This window comes from Calypte anna, chromosome 3 (assembly GCF_003957555.1).
Source record: "Calypte anna isolate BGI_N300 chromosome 3, bCalAnn1_v1.p, whole genome shotgun sequence".
In the NCBI taxonomy this organism is placed as follows: domain Eukaryota; kingdom Metazoa; phylum Chordata; class Aves; order Apodiformes; family Trochilidae; genus Calypte; species Calypte anna.
The window spans coordinates 76,161,710-76,186,859 of NC_044246.1; the positions used below are offsets into that span (position 1 = coordinate 76,161,710).

Genomic DNA, 25,150 nt, shown 5'->3' on the forward strand with positions numbered 1-25,150 from the left:
TTTTCTTTTTTTTTTTTTTATTAATGTGAAAAATGAAAGAAAAATGTTCCTCTAGGCATGTATTATGCCTTTGGGCTCCATTTGAGGGAAGGGGAAAAAGACAGAAAGCTACTGTGAAGGTCACAGAGTGAAAGAACTTCCTCAGGGCACAGAATAAATTAAATCCCAAGGAAAAAATAAAATGTGATTTCCAGTGTGTGAGGCACAAACTCAAAATGACAATGATTGACAGCCAAACTATATCCGTGCAATATCGAAGACTGCACGTTCTCATTTACCTCAGTGTAGCCAGCAAGCGCCCATTAAACATCCGTCTGATGCCCAAATTAACCTTCTTGGCAAACTGAAAGAGGCACAAACTATCATAATCAACCTTTCATTATCACAGCAGCCTCTAGTTAAAGGGTCAGAATAATTGTGCCATCAGAGCCCTGATTGTTTTCAATCAACAGACGACTGGAGTGACAGCTCAGTGATGGAGTAGTTTGATGAAACCGCACCAGGCCTAATCAGAGCAGATGAAAGGAAGGCATGATTGGTGCAAATGAACAGTCGTGCCTCTCTTTTTCATTTACAATCTGAAATTACTCTTAAATTTACAGGGTTTTTTCTCCCTTATGAGTACCTCTAAAAGAATGTTTGACTTATTATGAGTTCTGACAGTGCAGAGTTATAAAACACAGGTAGGGTTTTCAGGCAAGGCTTTAAGTGGGTATTCAGCATAATTTTAACAAATTCACTCTTGAAAAGCACAAAATGACTAAAGACTTCCAATGACCTAACCTTTCAGTGCTGTTTGATTAGCAGAACAATTTATCACAGCTCACATTCTTCATGATAAGAGAAGATTAAAAAAATGGGCAAGGATCTCTTGCAAATGTTTTCTCTTAGTTAATATATTTATTGCATTATTGCTCTTCTCTCTCTTGCTCTCTCACACAAACGAGAAAAAAATTTAAAGAACACTGCATTAATAATTCTTTTCCTCTTAGAATGAATAATGGAATCTAAGCAAGAGATTGTTTGGAGATGAAAGCAGAGACCAATTATCATGCCACTGACAACAATATTTAGTTTTCTGGTGCGTTGTTCATTCCCACATTTTAAGGAATGGAAAATGAATTGACTCCACTACATGTTTCTTACCTTACTCATCAGCACAGAATCAGAAACAATTCAGAAATTTAAAACAAAAAAACCCACCATACACACAAAAAAACCAAACCAAACCCCCAACCAAACTGAACAAAACACCCAAAACCAACCAAACAAAAACAGCCAACAACAAAAAACCCAAACAAGCAAACAAAAAACACAAAACCAACACCAAACCAAAAGACCCAGTAGCTGCTTGGCAAAATTTGGACAGAATGGATGACTGAAGTTTCCTGCACCTCCTCAGCTCCAGTTCACTTCCCCTTTCTGCCTCAGCTCTTACCATCCTCATAACTGTTGCAAGGAAGGCATGGTAAATCAAAAGAGTCTCTCCATGTGATGGAAGCAACTATACCAAGTAACAAGTGGTAGATCTTTTTTTCTGTGATCCTGATCATGATTAGCTGTCCTCTAGTCTGTTAAGCATCACAAAATGCATACCAAAGTTCAGGTCAGAATATCAAAACTAACAAAAAAAAAAAGCAGATTAGAAGCAAAGACCAATATTTGCTCAAAGGGGAAGTGAATAGAGAAGACAGATCCAAATACCAGAAATTTTTAAGAAATTTTGCTTCTTAAACCAAAGAGCGCTTACCTTCTCCTCACACTACGTAACAGAAGTTTAACTTTCTTAAAAGTTTGGTAGTCATCTAAGTGGCAGTAATACAAGTGACCTCAGCTGAGGAGCTTTGTCTATAGGCTTACACATCCTTGCTGACACAAATGATGATATTTTCACTTGTTCCTGTTTCTCTTTTATTTATTGAAGCTTGCTGTTGATGTAAGTAGGCTGACAGAACCAGTCTGTGCTGCTGCATCTTTTTTTAGTGAGGAAGGTCTTACTACCCTCATGATAACATGAAGTCTCCAAGAGAGTATTAAGGGACGTCTATTAGCTCCAAGTCCTAGATAAAAGGAAGCCTGGCAAAAGTTGTCCAGTTTGCTAGTCATTTGGCAAGTACTTCTCCCCAACCCTTCCATGCAGTTGGCAGCTGTGCTCCACCTTTCCACCTCTTTCAAATATTAAAACACCCCACCTTTTCCAAATATAAAGACACTATTTGCAATATACATATGGATCTTTTGGGAATGACCTCAAAACATTCCTAACATTCCAATGGAGAAGGGAACAGTTTTGGAATCTGCCATCACATGCTTTGTTTGGAAAGGCTCAGAGGCAAACATGCTTCTCTCTTCACAAATAGCCAAGTTCACATTCACATTTTCCCACCACATTCACAGTGTTCCCACCACAAGGATCACACCACATATTCGAAGATTCTGTAATTCTCCTATCTGTCCCCAGTTCCCACCTGACCATCACCACACCAGTGCTAGACTCTTGCTTCAGGACTGGCACTGGCTTTGTGTACAAGAGGAGCAGCTGAAGCACATTCCCAATCTGGAGCCTAAAAGCACAGCTGGCAGGAAAGACAAAATGTGCATCCTTCCAGACCCAACCATAAGCTCTGTCATTCAGTCACAGACTCACAGCTTCACACGTGAACAGGGTTTGGAGGAGTGAGGCTTCCCTCAGTAGGCTCAGGCAAAGGGAGAGAAGCCAAATGTAAATGAGTCATGACTACAGGAAATACTTGGCCCAAAAGGAACATCAGAAAAACTCAAGGTTCATTAGATCTGGAGAGTGAAAGCAGTTGTTTGTATTTGTCCCACTGGCCTCTTGTCACTCTCTGCAAAAGCTGCAGAGGATTTGTCCAGAGTACTACTGTAGGAAGCTTTTGGTCTGCTGACTAAAAAATGCTATATCTCTTGGATGGAGTTTTGCTGGTTTGGGTTCTAAATGATGTCAAGATGACAACCTGCAGCTTTCAGAACACCAGCCTGCAGTCTGTGAGCCAATTTCCAAGAGGTAGAAATTTTACTTTGATCTTTCAGAGCTGAATAACACACAGCAAGCTGAATAGTTGTCTAAAATCTGTCTAGCAACATGAATGATACATTTCATGATGATACTATGATTTAAGTAGAGGTACATAATGCAACTTTATTAACAGCAAATGTTTATCAAAATTACTGGTGTTAAAGTGAATCAGTATTAAAAATATTTCTCAGGTTTTCTCAAGTGCTGATAAGATCTATCTTTTTAAAATACTGAAACTGTAAAACATCAATCACCAGTTGCCTGATTTCCTCACTGCTAGACAAAAAACACTGTCCTTCATGGTCTTCAACAGGTATAAGGAAGGATACATAATCTACATAACTTTGGCAGATTTTAGTCATAATTAAACAGCTCCATTAGCAACAATTTTAACAGCTGTGTCTTCATCTCAAAGTTTTAAATACATGTTTCTGCACAACATCTTTGTGAGAAAGGAGGGAATTCTTCATTCCAAAGACAATCAACTACAGTGCTCTGCATCCTCAGCCCAGTGCTTTACCACAAGCTTTCCTCCTCCCTGGTCTACATCCCAATACTGGCCTTCCCAGAAAGGTCATTCTTTTATCAAAAGGTTGTTACAGAAACAGTGTTAGTGCTTCCTATGAAACACCACAAAAAGGTCAGTTTTATAGCAACTGTTAAAAATAAAATATACACTTTCAAAAAATGCATTAAACTCTTTTAAACACAGTTTTATTTTACTATTTCTTGTATTTCATAGAATCATAGAATGGCTTGTAATGGAAGGGACCTTAAAGATCATGTACTTCCAATGCCCCTGCATGGGCAGGGGTACCTTCCACTAGACAAAGCTGTTCAAAGCACCAGCAGACCTGGCCTTGACAACTTCCAGGTAGGCATCCACAAGTTCCCTGGGCAAACTGTGCCAGTGTCTAACCACTCATTTTTTCCTAATGTCTAACTGAATCTACCCTCGTCCAGTTTAAAGCCATTTTCTTTTGTCCTGTAGCTACATGCCCTTGTAAAAAGTCCCTCCCCAGCGTTCCTGTAGTCCCCCTTCATTCTCCAGAAAGGACACTGAACAGAAGCCTACCTAGAAGACATTGACTAACCTCAATAAAAATTTCAGCTTCTTAGACTTAGACTAAAATAACTATAATCAAAATCAGATTTACAAAAGGCTAGCTGAACTACATTAATGTATAATATTATATATGATAACAAGTCATTATAATAAGGCAAAAGAGTTGCCTTATAATGGAAAAACTAAACTTTTCATCGACTCAAGCTCAAAGTGAAGTAAGGTAGGGACAGAAGGTAAACTCTCAGCTGTTGTAAATTATCACAGCTCATGGAAGTTTGCCATTTTACACCTTCTGGGGAATCTGAACTTCAAAATTATATAGCATTTTCCTTCCAAGTATCTCAAAGCAATTTATAAGCAGTAAAACTTGAGTTTCTCTGAGAGAAGTGTACATTTCAACCATTTTCCCACCATGGGAACTAAGGGAGAAAAATTAAGTTATATGATAGAAGACAGCAATGGTAGAGCTTACACAATCAAATCTTCTGTCCTCTCAACTTGTGCAACACTGGGTTTCTTTAACCCACTACCCAAGTCCTGTGAAGTTTTTTTGTGCTCCTTGCCACAGAATGAAACCTGGGGAGACACAGGTACCTGAAACTTTGGACAACACAAATCCCTAAATATCATTCTTACAAAACAATTTGAGGTATTTTTGCAGCTGAAAAGTATATCTCTGTACATGCAATAAAATACTGCATTCTTCCTTAACCTTCTTGGAGAAGCAAAGATAAAACTATCCTGTAGTGTGCTCCAAGAGAAATGTATCCTTCTGCACACAAAGTTCTCCAACTAAGGAGTAGCTTCCTTTACAGTATTTTGAAAGTATTTTCTACAAATGCAGATCTACAAACACACTTCTTGAACCTAATCCATCCTTCTGCTGTGATGGAAGAAATAAACAAGGCCCATTGGAGCCACAGCAATGACAGTCCATATATGCAACAGTATGTTTAAAACCTGCATGAGATAGTGTGCAGTCCCTGTCACAAGACACTTTACAGCTACTCCACTAGTGACAAGTACTGGATTTTCCTGTGCACTGCAATGACCATGGCACCTGGAAGAGCACACAAATAAAATAAATGAGCTGGGACTGATGACACTAAAAAGGCTCTACTTATTCCTCCAATCAATGCAAATTTTCTTTTAACAGGATCAGAAAGGAGTTTGGAGGGTGACTTTTATCCAGAACAACACAAAGTAATAAAACCAACCCCCAAATATGGCATCTGGAGACAGAAGCTCACTTTTTCCTTTCAAACAGGTCCAGCCATAAAGAAACTTAGAAGCAACAAGCAAGCCCATCCCATCATTCCTAAATATTCCTAAACTGTAGCTTCATAAACTCCTAAAACCTAAGGGACCTCAAACTTCATAGATCTCCTAAACCCTCATAGATCCTAGAACCTCATAGATCTATCTGCCTCTCTTCAGTAACTGTAACAATTAACAACCATTTAACAACTTCTTGACATCCAATTCCTAATGCATGACAAAATGCTCAAGTTTGGACTCTGTGATCCATTGTGGTAGTAAAAATGACATTACTAGGTGCTTTAACTGTTAAGTTTTTCTGAAGTTGCAATGAACAGAAGCTTATCTCTTCATAAACACTGCTGTTAACTTGGACTGTAATCTGATTTCCGTTTAAGGAGACCAAATAATCTCTCTTTTCTGAAACAAGGGGAGAATGGAGTGCACAGGAGGTGGATGAAGACAACCTCGCACCCAGAAGAAATATTTTCAAAATTTAGAATTGCTAATTCATTATTTAAGAGGAAACATTCAAGCTGACATACATAGCCACATTTTGTATTAATATAAGTTTCTGGTACATAATTATAAGTGGAAATTATCATCTTTCGACATCTGATAAAACTTGGTTTTATTCCTATTCTCATTTTTCCCTCTGGAAGATATTTTAGAAGTGTAGTGGCTCTCTATTGAGACAGGAATCTACAACCTTTTATCAGTAAAAATTGTTAGAGAATAAAACAGGCACAAAATTGACAAAATTCTACAAAAATGCAATTCAGCTTTGTGAAAATCAGTCTAAACGGCTCTTGAATGTAGAAAGACTCCTATTTCTTTCTTCTTTATTGTGAGGGTATCCTTTTCTACAGATTTAATAGGTAAATCCAACAAATCACATAAAAATGTATCATTTTCTATAATAATCTTGACAATAGCTATACAGGACTTGTATGTCATTAAATATCTTAGGTCACACACAAAACCATACAAAGGACATACTGTCCTTAGTTTATGTATATATGTATGCTCTCAACATGCCATTTTATTACAAAAATCACCAAGGTCAATTTTCCCAAGTGAAATCACTAGGTGGTTTGTTTGTGTTTTTTAAAAAAAACAGTGATATCACCAGCACCTTCACTACAAGAACTTTATTTCTGGGTTGTTCAGCTTTATTATTTTAATGAACCTCTGACAAGGACAGTGTCAGCTAACCCTCCTGGGTCTCACAGACAAAAGCTGTCTTAGTGTTCCCTGTTTTCTCTCAGCTACTCTACCCTGGCAGCTATGGAACATTAGCCACAAAATTCCACATCACCTATTGGTAGTAATTCTGGTTCTTCAATTCCAAAGTGCTGTTGAAGCCTCATTTTAACACAGATGGGCTCACTAATATTACCTTTGGGAAGACTTAGGCCTTTTCTGGTCATCAGGTAATTTACTTCTTTGTCAAGTGCCTCTGAAGACAGCAACACAACAACAAACATGCTCATGTATTTTAGAAGTTGGTATTTCTTTTGATTTTTCACAACAGGATACTTTTTTCTGAATTGTATTTTAAGTACACAAAGAATATGCAGATGTATCTATATTAAATAAAATAATATGCAGATATATCTATATAAATAAATAATAGATATAAAATAGACTAGCAGCAAAAACCAGCTTTTTAAAGAACAGAATAGTTTCACTTTTAGTCAAATAATATCTTCTTAATTATGTCAATTTTATTGACTTTGATATAATTCCAACACGATGGGCTTCACATGGGCAGGACTTATTTTTATGTGATGAGTTAATTTTTCAAAATCAATTTATTTTCCTGAGAATGTTATTTCTTTTTAAAAGTAGCTCAGACACTTAAAGCCACATTGGTAAATGTATTTCAGATGTCAAGTGTATCTCATGAATCGGGATACGAGATAAAAATAAATGTGAATTTTATAAACCAAGCAAATCACATCTGAAGCAAACCAAAACAACTGCCACTGCTAAAAGAGAAACCTCATAAAACTCAGACATTTATGGTTTTACATTAACATTGAAATAGGCCCCACCCTAGAGGAGCAGTTTGAAAGCTTTTCAGCACAGATTCTCACTTCAGAGACTGTGATCCTTCCATCTGGCATTACTATCCCACATAGACCTCTAGCTTGGAAGCCACTTTACAGTGAAGCTTTTTAAGAACTTGTTTGACAAATGTATTTGTCATAATTTCTTCCATTTCTCCCTGGCACAAGGGAGGCCAAGGTGATCAAATGAGTAGAATGATCTCTGTCATAAGGCAATGAAACCCCGAGCTCTGCAGATCACTCACACATCTGGAAGATGCCAAGGGACTCCTTGTTGGAGTAAGCAAAGATGTGCAGGAATGCCCCTGCTTTTCCATCTCCTTACCCTCTCACCTTCCTGGAGCCACTCATGTCTTGGTTTGGGGGCAGAAATGACAGCAAGGAACAGCTGATAAGATCTCAGGGGTCATACTGAACTGCACCCACTTAATAGCAGGTCTTGACTTATGGGCACAGATGACTCCAACTTCAGACACTTAATTTGGGTATGAGTGGAAGCACTTAAACCTAAAACTTGGATTCCAAGAGTTTCATTTGTATGGGTTTAGACAACCTGGATTTTAATTTTCTTTCTCAGAATATTGGCTCTCAAAATCTCTTTGGCTCCACAGTTACAAATACAGGTAATATTTCTACCAGCTCCCAAAGAAAAAAACTGATGAAATACAGAGCTGAAAATTCTCAAAAGAGCATCTCATTTTCTATCATTTTTTACAAGCTTAAACTCATCAGAAGCAGCTTTACTGGGATTTTGAAAGAGTACAGATTACTAACACTTGTATCTCTGAATGGAAAACATTAACTAAGAAAATAACAATGGACTCCTTCACTTTATCACCTGTGATATCTGTGACTTTTAGATTTTACTTGCATTGTTGTTTAATATAAAATGAAAGTAATGTGTATTTCCAGTCATACCCATCTTTCACAGCACCCTGGCCTAAGCAGCTTTCTTTTGTGTAACCAAATACCTGTGTGTCAATACAAACCCACTTCAGTTACTCTCCAGTAGATCACAGCCACAAAGAGCATTACAGCCCATACAAACCCCACCGTATCAGACTGACTCAAATGCAGAGAGTAATATCACAGAAAGTCTTGCTGTGTGTACACCTTGGTGCTCTCTTTTTGGCTTCCAAAATCAAAGCACACATGTGCTTAGATGAAGAAGCAACCTAAATTGAAGAGCTGTGGGCACAGCAGTCTTCCTAAATACTGGTGTGGTCCTCTGTGCAGTTTTGAAGTTAAATTGGAATATATAAGGTGAGGCAATATTACTATAGGGTACTGAGGAAAAGTGATGCCCTTCAGAAATATCACTATTGCTCACAGCAATAGCAGCAAAATAATTAAGTTTTTTAATTTGAACTGACATGTATTAAAAAGAGAATTAGAAGAGCATGCAGTTTCTCCTAAAATAAATTAGTTTTAACATAAAAATTAGTTTTGATATAAAAAATTCCATTCTATTTTGCTATACTTGATAAATAACATTAACAAGATTAGCTAACATTCAAGAAATAACAAGCAGAAACTTCCAAAAGTTCAGGAAAAAAGAGCATATATAAAGTTCATAAATCTTTGCTGTAAAGGACAAGACAAAGAGCCCCTTAGATTTAAGCTAAGACAGACAAATGTTTCATAAAGTGCCAACAGGGGCAAAATTAATTTTTACTGTAAGCCAGAATGCCATTACTATTACAAATGATACAGAAATTATATCAGGAAAAATGTGCATGACCTGAGCACATCAGCAGAGTGTGAGATTTAGCTGCCAACATCCACTGCCACAATCCATAGAATCCTGTGTATACCCTTGCTTAGGCTCCATCTACGGAGGACACTGATCTCCTTGCAGATCCTGTGCCACAGCTGCCAGCTTGGTCTACAGCTCACAGATATCCTACCAAAAATTCTGCACATGATTCTGGAGAGACCATAAGGTATATAAAGCATATTACTATTGCATAGAGGTGCATTCAGGTGAGATACCTGTGGTTACAAGGATCTAGCTTTAGGAAAAGGGAATCTACGTTCTTTCATAAGTTATGTTTTCACACTATTTTTATTGGAGAGTAACAGTAGCCTTACTTGCTAGTCATGAAACACAGTGCAACCATCACAGCAGACACTGAGATTTAAGGATGGATCTTTGGTACTTTTACATAGACTATTCATGAAAAAAAGTACTAAAAGGGAGTAAAAATGAAGCAAAACATGCATAAATAATATGCTAATTTTTCCAAATAGCCCCACCAGTTCACCTCTAGCTCAATATGCAAACTCCTTTTTTTCTCTCTTATGCCTCTCTCCATAAGAGGCTGACAGCCACGCTTTAGTATGGTGGTTTTCTACTTAGGCTAAATACTCACTAGGGACAAGTAATAGACCACCAGACATGATTTAACTTATTGCTCGAGAGAGCACTTATGCTTATTCCTTGAATAGTGAAAGGCTAATATACTGTTTAAACACAACATTGATTACTGAGGTGCTTTCCTTCTCTCACTACTTTATGTCATTACTTGCTTTGCAGCAAAACTTAAGTTCACATTTAGCAAGGCACTTAGCCCACATTTCATCAAAACATGTATATATACCCCTGAGAAACAGGAATTTTGCTCTCTCCATATTAAAAATTGCTTTTAGAATTGAAAGATTGACAGCAAAAAAAAAAAAAAATTAAATAAATTCAAGAACTGCACTGAAAGAATGGCAAGCTTTTACTGGAACATCACAACCCATTTTAGAAACTGCTGTTCTGCATAGGAAAATGTGGGCATCGTTGGAGGTGTGGGGAAGATGTCTGTGGACCCCTCTTCAGCAGAGAAATGTTCCATGGTAACAGCCTCCTATAATGCATATACCACAAAATTTCCTACAGTGCTGAACTCTGGAATTTCTGCTGCAGCATACTTCTGGTCCTCCACAAATGCTACTAGGAGATTCAAAATGGAGCTCAAGTATAAGAAAAGGCAGTTGAAAACCAGGTACTTTACACTCCCTTAGAAAAGGATAAATGGGGCTGTAATAAGAAAATTCGGTTAAAACATTTAGTATTTTTATAGAGTAAATGCTTGACAACTCATATTGACCTATAACACTGTAGTCTTCCTGTCTTATTGTTCTGTTTATTCAAGCTAATACACTTCTCTAATACAGAGTCTGAAAATGGATTTTGCATGTAACACTCACAAGGAAGTTAACAGAGCTGGAATATTCTGGGAGTCCAGCCCTGGAAAAGATGCAACATAGTTGCATGCTTTCTACCTGAATAGATTATTCACACAGTTTTATCTATCAGGTTTTCCTAAATAGCTTGCTTATCAGTTGAGAACCAATAAACTGAGTTGCATAGCAAAGAGAAAAAAAAGGAGAGGAAAAAAAAAACACACACAAAAAAAATCTCTAACCTTATCTTCAGAAGAAGTATAGGCAAAATACTAAAACTGAGCTATTTTTAATATTAGCTGTTTAAAAAAAAAATAGCCTTTAACAACCCAGCAGCTTTGCTACCAAGCTTTGCTATTTAACCAGTAGCAAAGAAGAAACAAAATAATTTCGCCAAACGTGATTTCAGTATTAAACATAAAATCATTTGATTGATGTACTGCTGGGAGACAGAATGATCCAGTAGATATTTTTTATCTGCACCTATTGGTATGGTCCTTGAAATAAGAACATTTAAGCTTCATGACATAGCATAACTATACTACAACTACGGTTAACATCAGTTTATTAAAATCTTTGGCTTGCTTTCAACTTGCTAAAGTTCCAACAAGAAGCCCTCTACTGTAAGATTTCTCTGAGAACATGTTCTGTCATACAGGGTTGGTTAGCTTTTCAATTATCAAGGGAATTCATCTGCTTCCTTAAAGTAGAGCCAATGAGCCTTTCTAGTAATGGCCAATTATGAAATGATTCACTCTTCACTTCATGATAAAAAAGACATTTCCTCATTCCAACCATTTCCTGTGAAAAAAGCATGTTGCACAGCTAACATTGAAGAGGAAGAATGCAAAAGAATTTGCTGTTTTTCCTTCAGCTTCTTCAGGATTTTTCCTTGGGTTTATTTGTTTTTATATTTGGTCCTTTTCCACATTTAACTGCTTTACATTTCCTCATGCTTTAATGCAGATGAAAAAATCAAATTTCATATGTACAAAATAATATTTCATATCATCACATGCTAGTAAAATGTAAAAATTCAATATGAAAACAAATTCTATGTCACCTAATAACCGTAGTTATTGCCTTAGCCTAGCTAAAAAAAAGTCTAATCATGGAGGCTAGTAAACTGCTCCAATTTCACAGCCTACAGAGGGTTCCTGGTGGGCTTTCTTTTTGGTTGTTTTTTTTTTTTAAATTTTATTTGCTTTAAGAAATACATCATTATGAATTATCTATTGTATTCACTAACAAAAAGACACCTATATTAGGCCGAAGAATTCTATGAGATATTATGAGGTAGAAAGAGGAAGAAACTATTTAGTTTGTCCACTTCTCCCTGGTTTGGAGGTCACATTTTACTTTCTGAAAGAATCAACAGGAATTACTGTAATAATTAATCCACCCCTCAGTATGTAGACATTAATACTACTGTTTATTCAAGTTTATATTTTACCATATTCACTAAAATTGGGCAGCTGTGAATTGGTAGCCTAACAGAAGTCCATAAGGTGCCAGATATGAGCTGCAGTCACTTCAGGTAAACTCAGAATCACTCTGTGTACATATTGTGATGCATTGAAATAACTGCCTTAATCTTTATCTGCATTAGGATCCAATCACCCAGTGGACACTGGGAATTCAAAGCAGTGAAAATACCTCTGCTCTGCAGACAGTGTCACTCTTCCCAAGGTTCTCCGAGGGAAGCCTTAATTTCTGCTTAAGGCTTCATGAGAGCCCTACTACTAAAGGTGCCTTGGGGACACACTGAATTTGTATCACCATAACATGCATACACGCCTGGGTGCAGGAGGCCACACTATTCACAGGTAAGACAGACAAATCAAATGGCAGCATCCCCCATCAGCTTTTCTATTATCTGCCCCACTTTGTGCCAATTTCCTCCAGCTTCCCCAATACCTCTTGCTTTGCTGTTCTTCCTTAAGACATGGGATGGGGATTTGTCAAAGTCAATGAGCACTTTATTACAGTGAGAGTGCTCAGTAATGAACAATTCAGCAATTTAATGAGATTCTGTAGATCTGTCTTCAGCCTGTCCATCAAGTTTCACTTCTATAAAGCACCCTGACACTAATCCGCTGGCATACCCAATCTTTACCCTGGGCTGAATATTAGATTCTTCCATGGTATATTGCATTACCACTATAACCTTAGCAAAAATGATGAACTTAACCACACTTGAGGCAATATAGCTGGTCTGATTTGATTTTCTTCTATCAGGTTGACTATGAGGGAATTACTTATTTACTAAGATAAAGAAAAAAAAAAAACAGTTTCTTACCGCCTTCTGAATACCTAAATTGGTAAATATTTATATGTCTTTTAATTCATTCTGGGGACCTGGAATATTTATAAATATATATTTATCCTTGATTATACAGAAGGAATTAAAAAGATAGACTCATGTTTTGCCTGTAGCAGAAAGCTAGTTCAAAAAAGTTCTTAGGAACAGCATTAGTAACCTTTAGAGACACAATTATGATAACACTTAAATGGACAGTGTGGAGTTTGTTGTCACTCAAAAAGCAGCATATTACCTGTAAGTATCTCTCCCCTATATGACACTGCAACAAAAATTAAAACTTTGTCATATTTGCCTGAAGAAGTGTACAATGGCAGAACTGCCAACAATTAAGGAAATTATTTCAGATTTCTTCCTGCACAACGGAACAATGACACAATATTTGAAAACTTCCAGCACTCAAACTTTGTTTCAGAAGGTTGCACTGGGTGTATTACTCTGTATATGCTTGTTCACTATTGAGTTGGCATTACAAAATATTTGTGTGATTTGTGTGACCTTCTGGAGCAAGTTTTCCAGCAAGAGTATACTGAAGCACATACCTAGGAAAATTCACTAACCCTAATTGGGATAAAAGCCAGTTGGTGAGTGATACATGCCTCATATATGAACTTGTATTTCAAAGCCTTTTCTGGTATGGGGAATATGGGCTAGTACTCCAGAGTATTATGCCTACAGAGGCCAAACCAAACACACCATCATAACATGTTGCAGGTTCTGTTGTACAGACATGCTCCAGAGATTAGTACAAGTGGAAGTTTAACATTAAATTAATATTTGCAGAAAATATAATATTTGTAAAATACTCCATAATCTAAGGCCTCAAAGTTTGAGAAAAAAATATACCAGATATCAGACTGAAGGGTTAAGTTGAATCCTCACATCATCTTTGTGGTTTGAAGAGCTTAACTAGATATTTCTAAGAATAAATATTTTGTTTCTGCATGATATTAGGCATCTACAGAACAAGAAGTAGCCCACAGATGAACACACATTTTACACTTTGAGAAAACAATGGCATATAGATTAAATGATTTGCTTAGAGTAATCCATAAGGTAAGTAGATAGATAACCATGACTGAAATACAAATCAATCTTCTGATTCTCAGTCTTCTCTGCTGGACTAAGGTAACACACTTGCTTGGAAGAAGTCTGTGCTTTCTTTTTAGGAAGTTACATTTTACCTGGAAATACCCTGACATACTTTCCTTCTATAAAACATGACAGCAAAAAAGAAGCTGAAAGAAGTGTTTGCTACCAGTGTTTACAGTACCAGTGCTGTAGAAATTTCCTTTACGGTATCATGATTTGAAATTTTACAGACATATGATGGGAACATTTCCACAGATAGATTTGGTTTAAGTTTTTGTGCTTCTCTTTAAAGGCTACATGTTTGGGGTTTTTTTCATATTATGTTTCCCAAACTACCAGTTTTCTCAATAAAGGTCACAAAATAATGCTTTTATCCTGACAATTTTATGGCTAGCAACATAGTCCTTTTCTAGAGCCAGCTTTTTAAAAACATCACCACCTCCAGCTTCCTGCCACAAACCTTCCACTGATGCCTCCACCCATCTCTGAGCAGAGCAGCCTGTGTGATGATTTGCTGATTTGCTTCAGGCAAGGTCAGCTCTGGTGGCATAAACACTTTAAATGACTACTATAGCTACACAGCTAAATTTGTCTGAAGTGAATGAGAAAGACTGCAGAAGCAGGTTTGCTGCCAGACTTGCAGCATTAGCCCCACTGAAGGCAATGATAATTGAGTTGCAGGTATTGGCCACCTCTTTCCAGCACCAAAGTAGGATTGAGAAGAAAATCTCTAGCCACATACAAGTAACACAAGCAATAAGACAATTTTTTCTTTCAAACAAACAAATTGCATTAACACGATGCTACATTTTTTGAATTTCGTTTAAAAATTTCCCTCAGTTGTTATTCACAGTTTTTGCTCAAGGGCTTATTCTCCCTCGAGATTGCTTCAGGGTTTCAAAATAACAGATTACAGTACTGTTATTACTGCTATGGTTTACAGAGTATCACACATTCTGCTTGCTCACCAGTCTCCTTACCTGCCAGATTTGTTCTTCACTGAGTGAAGTGAGTCTATCACTTTTAAAAACCTCTCGAAGGAGACAGTATGGGAGTGCCAGAACTTCTTCAGGATGACTCTTCAGTAACTCAGATAGATGCTTTACTAAGAAGTCAATCACAGCGTTCTCCAACAAAGTGAGGTTGAAGAGGTCCGCAAGTTTATATAGGTCCAAGTAATTAAAACTATTTAATTCCTAAATGGGTGAAGCAAACAAAATAAGTCTCAGAAAAAAAACAAAACAAAGCAAAAACCACCCAAACAACAAACAAAAAACCCAACAAAAAAGCAAACCAGAAAACAAAAAACTCCACAGGTCTCAGTCATAGACAAAAAGGTTGTTCTTTGGGAGCTGTGGAAAAGGAAGGCACTATTACTTGAAATTAATTAACACAGACTTATTCAAAATGTATGTGTAAATGTTATTCAAGCATATGCAATTATATATAACAGTACTAATTTATATTGCAACTGCTAAGGTTCTATACGCATCTTACAGCATCTGTAAGAAATATGGTACATAAGATAATAAACCAGCATGATTTATGCTGTATGGGGAGAGTTCACAGAAGTTGTGATTACCTGTGTAATACAACTTGCAGTTCCACGAAGCCTCACAAAATACAACATGCCAAGCTTCATCTTACTGCGTATGAACTTATCTTCAATTAATACTTTTTGGTTTGTTTGGGTCTTTTTTAACAACTGACATCGACCTATAGCAGATGTTGGCCTCACATTCTTTCTCCCCCCTCATTCTAGCAGCAAAAAATCTGCTGAAAAAAAAGCTGCACTAACTTAGTGTAGGAAAGTTTTTCCAGCCTGGAGATAGCTAACCTATATTCACAAGCTAATGTTTTCAGCTTGGCATGCCTTGTAAATTAGCATCTGGACAGCTAACTACTGCTGCTCTAGACCATACACTTTTCATGGGAGAGGCCAAGAATTCATCCAGACTAGAGAAAGGCACCTAGGATGTCTGGGAAGTAAGCACGCTTAGCTGTTTTCTCTGCTCTTGCTGTATGCTCACACCTCTCTCCCTCTCCTCTCCGCAATCCTGCTTTTCATCTTCCAATTTACCGCATTGCTCCCTATCAGCCGCCTTCCCCTTGACCAGCTCCATGTGTGAAAATGACAAGGAGTCCTGTCAGTTTCACTTTGCTGGTTAGTTAACATAGGGACTAGAGCAGGAAAGAGAAACAGACTAAATTAAGTCAATTTCACTTTCACTGCTCTGCTGGATGGAATGGCAGCACCAAATGAAACTGACAAGAAATCTTGTAAATGTCAAATGAGCTGCACGGCTGGCAGATAGAGCAGAGCAACAGGGAAGATGGGAAAGTGCGAAGAGAGGTTTTTTTGGAATGTTTTATGGACTACATCTTGAACGTGTGAATTGGGTGGCTGTCCCAATGACTGTGGAGCTGTTTATGCATATGCAATGGAGAGTGGAGAAAGAATTTTTTCACCTGCTAAGAGGAGTCAGTACTGGAAGAAACTGAATCAAATTCCTGTGGAGGCTTCTGCTTGATACATCATCTCCCAGTCTGAAGGGTGCATCTTTCCTGGCAGGCTTGTACATTAAAGATAAATCCGATTCACTATCTACTTCAACAGCTGCATAGCAGTTTCACATTGTTTTCTTGGAAGAACAAAGAAAAGTTCTTTATATTGTCAGAACAAGCACTAACAGCTATCATCCCAAAAGCCACAGCTAGTGTCATTTCCTCTTCACACCAACATATAAGAGGTAAGGACCAATCCTCTCCAATTGCAGAATGAAATAGAACAGAAGGGATTTTACATGAAAAGTACCTGGTCTGTTTGCTTGCTTGATGATTTAATGTGTACAGATCACAGATGGTACCTCACACCACCATTTCTGTGATGGCCATGCAATAATGGCAACAGCACATGGGAGTAACATCAAAGTAAACACCACAGCATCTGACAGGCAACAACCATGGTTTATTGTCCTCAATTTGGAAGACTATCTTTTCAAAGAACTCCCTGACTGACTGAATGAATGCCAAACATCCAAAAAGAAATGTAGAAGAGCTCAAGTGCACGTTTACTGATCTCTTTGGTAGTCAACAGCTATATGTGTGAAGGATGATTCTATGATAATCAAACATTGCAATCTGAAGATCAACAGCCCAACTAAAATACAGGCCTGATCAAACCCCAGTAAGTGTCTGTGGAGAAGGATAGATGGCTTTTAGTGGACTTCAAAAGACAATAAGATTAGGAGATACCATAGTTAAATTTTCCTTAGTAGGGAGAGACAATAAAGCAGTTTTCACCTGAAACATCTTCACATTTTCAGTGAAATTGGAAAGACACTGGTAAGCCATTATTTCTAGTTTGGGAAATTTTTAGGAACCCCCAGTCTTCCCTAATCCCTGAAATCAACACCAACTGAAGTTTTTTAGGAGAGCTGTCATATAGATGAAAAGACCAAATACACTTAGGTAAGGATAAATAAACTCTCACCAGACGTGTATTTACAGTATTATTTTTATTTGTATGTGTTAACTTATTTCAGATATTTATTTATTTATTTATGAGGCCTGAATTGTTTATTTATTTTCATTGCTAAGCTTCAAAAGATTTTGATACTTTGCCTAACATAAAGTGTTAGTGACCTGCTGGTCCTCTGGTTTACTGCTTGATGAATATAGCAAGCATATTTTGTTAAAATTGTCTTTGGCATGTAATCTGAAACATCTGATTATCTTTTTGTAAGGTTAGTTGCTCTACAGGTTCATATCTCACAGCCAAAGAAGCAAGTAGTGCATTAGCTTTTACCAATGAAAATTATCAGATTGTCATACCAAAATTTAAAGCAATATTATACAGTACTATACATTACTGTCCCTGTGATGATACTAGAGGGCAAAATGTTACACTGAGATTGCAAGATGTATACCACAGGTCAGATAACCTAGATCTCCATATGTACTAAGATTTCCAGAAACATGAGACTAGCAGTCATCATGTAACCTTGCCTTCTAGTTTAAAAAAAAAAAAGAATCCAGCAGGAAATATAAAAGCAATGACAGATAGAAATATCATTTCTATCTGACTTGGAATGATTTGCAAACTGAACTCATAACTGGATTCAAAACTTTTAAAAAAATTAAATAGGTTACTATAAAACTAAATGTAATTGTGGTTGAATAAAAGTTCTGGCAGTCCCTTGTTTTCCATAACTTGTATTATATTGTGTTAAAAGAGCATCTAAAAAAATTTAAAAATCATATGCAACTTTCTTTCAGTAATGTATCACAATATATGTTCTTAAAAAACATTCAGTATAAAACAGCCTTAGGAAATTACGGAAAAAAATCATCTTGTTTTTATAACCTTTTTAATACATGTCACTTATCTTTTTTGAACTGAAGGATGAAATATGACCACAAGTAGAACTGTCACTAATAGTGGAAGAGAATTAGGGAAAGGTAGAGATCCTATCTCCTGTACTACGATGTGTGTTATACTGCTGAGATGCATCCAAACCAAGAAAATATGTAGAAGATTATCTACAGAGATCTTACAACTAACAGCTGAAATAGTTCTAAAATCTCACAGTGAACACAAACTAATTTAATAAATTGGCCAAATTACTTACCAGTGTCTACTTCTAAACCAAGAAACTATCTATTATCATATGCATGCTAATAATGCACCTCTTTGCAGTAAGAGAATCCATTGTTTTACACTACCAGCCTTCTGATTCAGTAGTATCAACCTTTAGATGATAAACCAATTAAACAATGAATTGACATTTAAAGGCCTCACAGAAGAAAATCAGTTTTTCAAACAAATAGTCTGAAAGACCATAATATTAAATATTCAAAATAAATGGTGTGGCATCGTCCATGTTTTAAAACAGAAGTGTGTTTTAATATCAATATATAATAAATTGTCAAACAGGAATAATAGCTATAAACATCGTATTTAAATTACTTCTAAATCCATCTTTATTCATTTGTACTTTAAAGAATAATTGCCTTGCACAAGCCACAGAAAAGCATGTAAGTAACAGATTGATAAATTAGAGTTAATCATAACCAAGTACACAGCAGACTACAATATACTTCTATTCCTCTGCTCCGTGTTATAAATAGCAGAAAAAGCACAAGGAGAACTAAGGGGAAAGAATGCATTTCTTTATGACCTTATTTGAAAGATAAACTCCTTGGGGAAATACAATTTATTCAGATTATCAAGACCCTGCTGTGCAAATCTACAGTCTGGGAGCACACTACAGAGATCAAACAATATTTACTTTATTCTGTTGGGTATAAAAGCTTTTAATGAATGCATAATTAAGACAGAAAAAGTATATACAGCTTTAGAATTCCACTGCCAAGCCAAGCCATTAATATCCAAAGAACTGTACCCAGTTGTAACTCCACCTGCTTCCTATTTAGATTACAACACTGTTATAAATCAAGGTATTAAAAGACTATCCCTGCTGCTATAACAGAGAAGAGTTGCATGGTGACACTACTTCCCTTTTTCCTAAAAGAAATTCAGCATTATTAAAGCACAAAAAGGAAGTCTGAGGTCTCTGGGACAGGGGTGTGTTTATTCAAAATCCTAACATCACCTAGTGCAAAAGGGTCTTGACCCCAAGTTTTCTGCTAATAAATACCATGATCCAGCTACACCAACTGAAGAGAACCTGGACACAAATCATAGAAGAGACAAACTAAATAGGTAAGGGATAATAAAAAATAATGGAAATTTGCAGTGACAAATATATACTTATGTTACAACAAAGGGGATTAACACTATTTTAAGAGAAAAGAAATCCAGTTGTTGGTTCTAGATCTTCCTTTCTATATCAAATGTTCTAGTTCTACAAAAACATTTAACTGAGAACTAACAGGCCATGCACATACACAACAACACAGTAACAGGTATACCTATTTCATACTAACTATAAGAAAAAAAAACCAAACCCTTCAAAAACTACATTTTAGATCTTATTTGAAATTTTCCTCCAGTAAACACCAAAGCCATCCAGTTGAGCTGTAAAAGACACTTTGTTAAAGCTTGGTCACAGTGGAGCATCTGGGTCAGAACTTCAAAGTGTATAGAACTGTGTTTACATGTATTGCAAGATCAATGCAGAGTGTAGATGTATTTATAGGCAGAGTAAATTATGCCTTTTTAAGTTACTCCTTTTATAAAATTATTTTTTTGGTATATCACTGCTTTTTCAACACTTTGTTTAATTCTGGCTTTTGTTTTCTCTTTTAAGCATTGAAAAGTTATTTTGCATCCTTACTGTTATTTCAAAGTAGGGGATAAGTACAAGAGCAACATTATCAAAAACTTTCACCTCTATTGCTTCTTTTTCCCTATGAGAATTAATTTCTCTTCTAACTTAGTGTTTCCCTGTATCAGCTCAGCTTTCAGTTTCAGTCCTGGTGGCTGGTCCTAGTCAGCACCCTCTTCAAAGTGATGGAGGAGGCCTGAGACCTTCACTAACAAAGTGGAAAGACATTCTCAGATTGCTCATGTGTTGAAACCTAAATGTGGTCTTTGAAGAAGAAAGTGAAGCATGCCTATATGCAGATACTCAAATGTGAAGCCAAGAAAAGTAAAAACAACCTAGAATCTCAGATAGATAAAATTATTCAATATTACAAATATTTGCAAATGGCAATCCAATCAAGTATTTTAAGTGACCCCTGATTATACATGCATTTTACATATTGCATATGTGATTATGTGTATCAGGGAAAGAAATATAATAATGAAAAAATTCAGACTACACAGTTGAAGTTACATGGTACCTTTGGAACAAACACCAGAAAGGTTCTGCAGTTTTCAATAGCTGCTTTCTTTACTAAACCAATGCTGCTGTGGGAATTTTTAATTTATTTTATTGTAACTACACCTTGGCACAGAAGCTCCCCAAATGAAAACCTTCGCATCTCCTCTGGCTTCACATCTTTGCCAGGTATTCCTGGCAAGATAATTGCAGCAATCAGTATTATATAACAAATAATAACGTAGGGATGAAATGAAACACTGAGATCAGCTAACCCTTCACCTAGCCCTTTCATACCATTTCAGACAGTAGAAACCCAAAGGGAGGATTTAATCAGATTTATCAGTGCTTACAGGTTTTGCCAATTATGGGAGCCTGTCTTCTCTCCAAATATGTTATGAGGAATGAAATAATCCCGCATTCTTTAGTCCAGCAGAAATCACAGAATACTGGTACATAGCCTTTACAAATGTTTCGTTACTTGATATTTTTGCTAACTCTGAAGACTTACTGCAATGCTTGAGAAAAGATGAAAACTACATGGGTAATCCATTAATCACCAGCAATATTTTATGGTAAATATTCACTTTTTTGTTCTCGCTAATTTTGTCAAATGCAGAAAAAGCAACTTTTGTCCTCTAGGATCTGAAAGTTCACAGGAGTAGCAGTTGGAAAAATTATTACTGTGAACAATAAGGAGAAAAATAGGACTGCACAACGCCATTGATTCCAATTCTTCTGCAAACTTAATAACAGCTTACCATAATAAGAACACAGGAGTGGAAGCCTACTCCCCTTCTATACTTCACAAGCCCATCAAATCATATTTGTAATAAATTAAGAAAGATCCCTCTTAAAATTCACTCTGCTCTTGCTCCTATTATCAGAAGGTTCAGCTGATTTTGAGATTCCATCTCCTAATTCCCGTCTTAATTTGCTCTATTTGTATGTATTTGTTCCTGTGCCAACATTAGCAGTCTGTCTCTCCTCCTACTCCCCCCCCCTCAATACCCATTGATATATTTACAGAAAGCAACCATATTCCTCTCATTTTACAAGATTAAACAAGCCAAGCTCTTTTAATCTCCTTATGTAAAACAGGCCTTCCTGATCACCTTAGCTGCCCTTTTCTACATCTCTCCTTGTTTGACTTCATTTACCCTTCTGCATGGGCAAACTCTTCCCAGTAGTCATAATCTTTCAGCAATATCTTGTACACCAGCATTAGTATTTTCTTACCTTTATAAAATTACCTTGCATGGAATACCCTAGCCTCAATGTGCCTTTCTTTGATGATATCCCATTAGTACTCAAAGTCATCCTATTATTTAATACATGACAATTTCCTGTAAACTTGGGCCTCAAGTGAGACACAGTAACAGCCCTTCTGCCTGCCAGGCAGGACAGAAATAATATGACATGCTACCTATGTGAAGTGTATATGGCCTACTGAGGTGCAGTAGATTCTACTGAGAATGCTCAGAATTTTTTTTCCAATTGCTTATTGAATTTCTTTCCAAATTTGAGTAACAGATCTTATAATTGCCCTTGTACTTACTGGGGGGAAATTATTTCAAGATTTATTTCAAAAGTAGGCAAGGAAATACCCTTATTATTCTGAAAAACAAAGTGAGGTTTTAAATCAATATGAAGTATAAAAACCTTCAAATACAGTGAAAATACAAGTAGAAAATATGTTTTTAATTCATATTGTTTTCAAGTGAGATTTTTACTTTGTATTTACAGCATGGAGTGGAAGGAGAATGGGAAAAAAGAAACCCATAACTTCAACATTACCAACAGATTTGTTAATAGGGGTTCCAATGCCTTTTTTCAGTATTTTGCCAACATTCAATACTTCAAAGCTGAAGCTGAAGTTTTCCAGCCTCAAGATGAATTGCTTCAAAATAACTTGAAAACACCTCAAAAAGTGCATTACACACTATCATCTTCAAATATAGAAGCATGAAGAAAAACCCAAACAAAAGAACGGGATGAAAGCAGATCCCAACAAGAAGCCCAGAGATGAAAAGGACAAATAGTACTGGAATCTAGCTGGAGAATAAGTCACAATCCAGAGAAGACATAGCTTCAAGAAGGCTGGTGATAGTTCCTACAACTGCTCTGCACAAGATGTAAATAACAATGATAAAGATGTATAATAGCATGATAGTCACCAAGAAAAAAAAGGAAGTAAACACTTATGATGTACTAAGGAACAGGGAGTGTGTTCCAAAATCATCAATATGCTAAAGTTAACATTCTAGGAATAAAAAAGAACAGGGGTTGTGTTTGTGTGCAAAGAACATATAATGGCTTTTTTTTTTTCCCTTTTTCTTTTTTTTTTTTTTTATAATGTAACATATAATGAATCTTTTCATGACATTATATTTCTGGAACATTTTGATGATGTATATATGTTGCTCTATAATAAACACAGCAAGTTACCACTTTTCTTAAAAAACAGGGCCTAAGATTCTGTAGAAGAGAACAGCCTGTCACCAAATGCTTAAGGAGAATTATGAAGCTAATAAACACATCTAAAAATGGAGAATTGGAGAAAGGTAACAGTAATGAGGTGGACATCTAGTACCACCAGAGAATGAAATAAACAGTCTAAAATGTGTGGAATGACAGGTTAACTAACACAGACAAACTCAAATCTCAGTATTTGCTAGACAACTAAAGGCAACAAAAACTTTCTCAGAATTTTAAGGCAGAAAGTGATACTCTATCTACAGAAATACTGAATCCAGCACAGTATACCTCAATAGAGAGTATAATTTTAATAGACAAAGCAGAATCAGTCACCAATTTGAAATCAGTAGTTCCTAACACATTTTAAGAATCACATCTTGCCAGCTATCTACTAGCCTTTGACTGGTATGAAAGGAATAAGGCCTCAGTAGGGGAACTTATATTTTGAAACCTCCAAAGTAGTAATTTTCGAAAGTTTACAAGATATACTGGCAGAATAAAATGGGATAAATTTAACAGGGGGAGTATTAGAAAAAGTTCACCATTATTATATTTCATAAATTTCATAGTTACATACTTTTAGTAGGATGCCTCTTAGATGAGATTTGTTCAATGACAATCTCAAAATGAAGTTATTAAGTAAGTTATAAAACAGTGGTAACATTCTCTAGCAAAGTATTGATTCTTGGTCCAATACTCTTGTCTGCTTAATTGAACTAGAGAGTGTTCAGTTTCACCTGCCTAATTTGCAAAAGACTTGGCAAAAGCAGTGAGGTAAAGAGTTATTAGGATGACAGAATATGAGTATTGTTTGGCTTTCCTGGCAAAATGATCACATTATAAAAAAACAGCATCTGAGAACCAGTAACATAGCCAATACAAAAGCAAACAAAAAAACCCAAAAAACAACAACAACAAAAAACAAACAAACAAACAACAACAACCCCCCCCCCAAAAAAAAAAACAAAAAACAAAAAAAAACAGGCACTACTTGGAACAACACCTGCGGGTGCTAAGAAGCAGTCATGAAAAGTAACCACAGTTCTCAGAACAGTGCTAGGCAGAAGAAAAAAAAAAAGTTTAAAATGCACACTGAATACTGTCCAATAGAAAATAGGCTTCAATATTGAATTTTTAAGGCTATTGCTCAAATATTGGTCCCAGCTCTGAAGTCTATACTTCAAGGCTACGAAAACACTATAGGCTAGAAAACCAACTGAAAGATTTAAGGTTCTCCAATTATTTTAATGGAAAGATTCCTGAAGAATTTGATCTTGAGCAAAGATATTTATAACATGGAGAGAACATACAAAAGCAAAAAAGTTCCAACCAAATTTTCAGAAAATATTTTCTGGCTCATTAATATAGAATCAACCTTACCCTGGCAACAGCACTGGGCACAGAGTGGTTGGAGAACAGCCAGACGAGGGGGACCTTGGAGTTTGGATTGACAGAGAGCTGAACATGAGCCAGCAGTGTGCCCAGGTGGCCAAGAAGGCCAATGGCATCCTGGCCTGTATAAGGAACAGTGTGGCCAACAGGTCCAAGGAAGTGATTCTGCCCCTGTAGTCAGCCCTGGTGAGGCCACACCTCGAGTTCTGTGTCCAGTTCTGGGTCCCTCAGTTTAGGAAGGACATTGAGGTCCTGGAGCAGGTCCAAAGGAGGGCAACTAGGCTGGTGAAGGGACTCGAGCACAGATCCTATGAAGAGAGGCTGAGGGAGCTGGGGATGTTCAGCCTGGAGAAGAGGTGGCTCAGAGGAGACCTCATCACTCTCTACAACTCCCTGAAAGGAGGGTGTAGCCAGGCGGGGGTTGGTCTCTTTTCCCGGGCAACTCTCAGCAAGACAAGAGGGCACGGTCTTAAGTTG

At 36.7% G+C, this 25,150-nt stretch overlaps 1 protein-coding gene across 1 annotated transcript in view; it reads right to left on the reverse strand.

Moving 5' to 3' along the window:
* Window positions 1-25,150, reverse strand: part of KLHL32 (kelch like family member 32) — a 114,971-nt gene that overhangs the window by 23,706 nt on the left and 66,115 nt on the right. Inside the window, exon 6 of the mRNA XM_008499699.2 lies at window positions 14,996-15,211. Within this exon, the coding sequence (XP_008497921.1) occupies window positions 14,996-15,211 (216 nt within the window). The remainder of the gene's footprint in view (window positions 1-14,995; window positions 15,212-25,150) is intronic.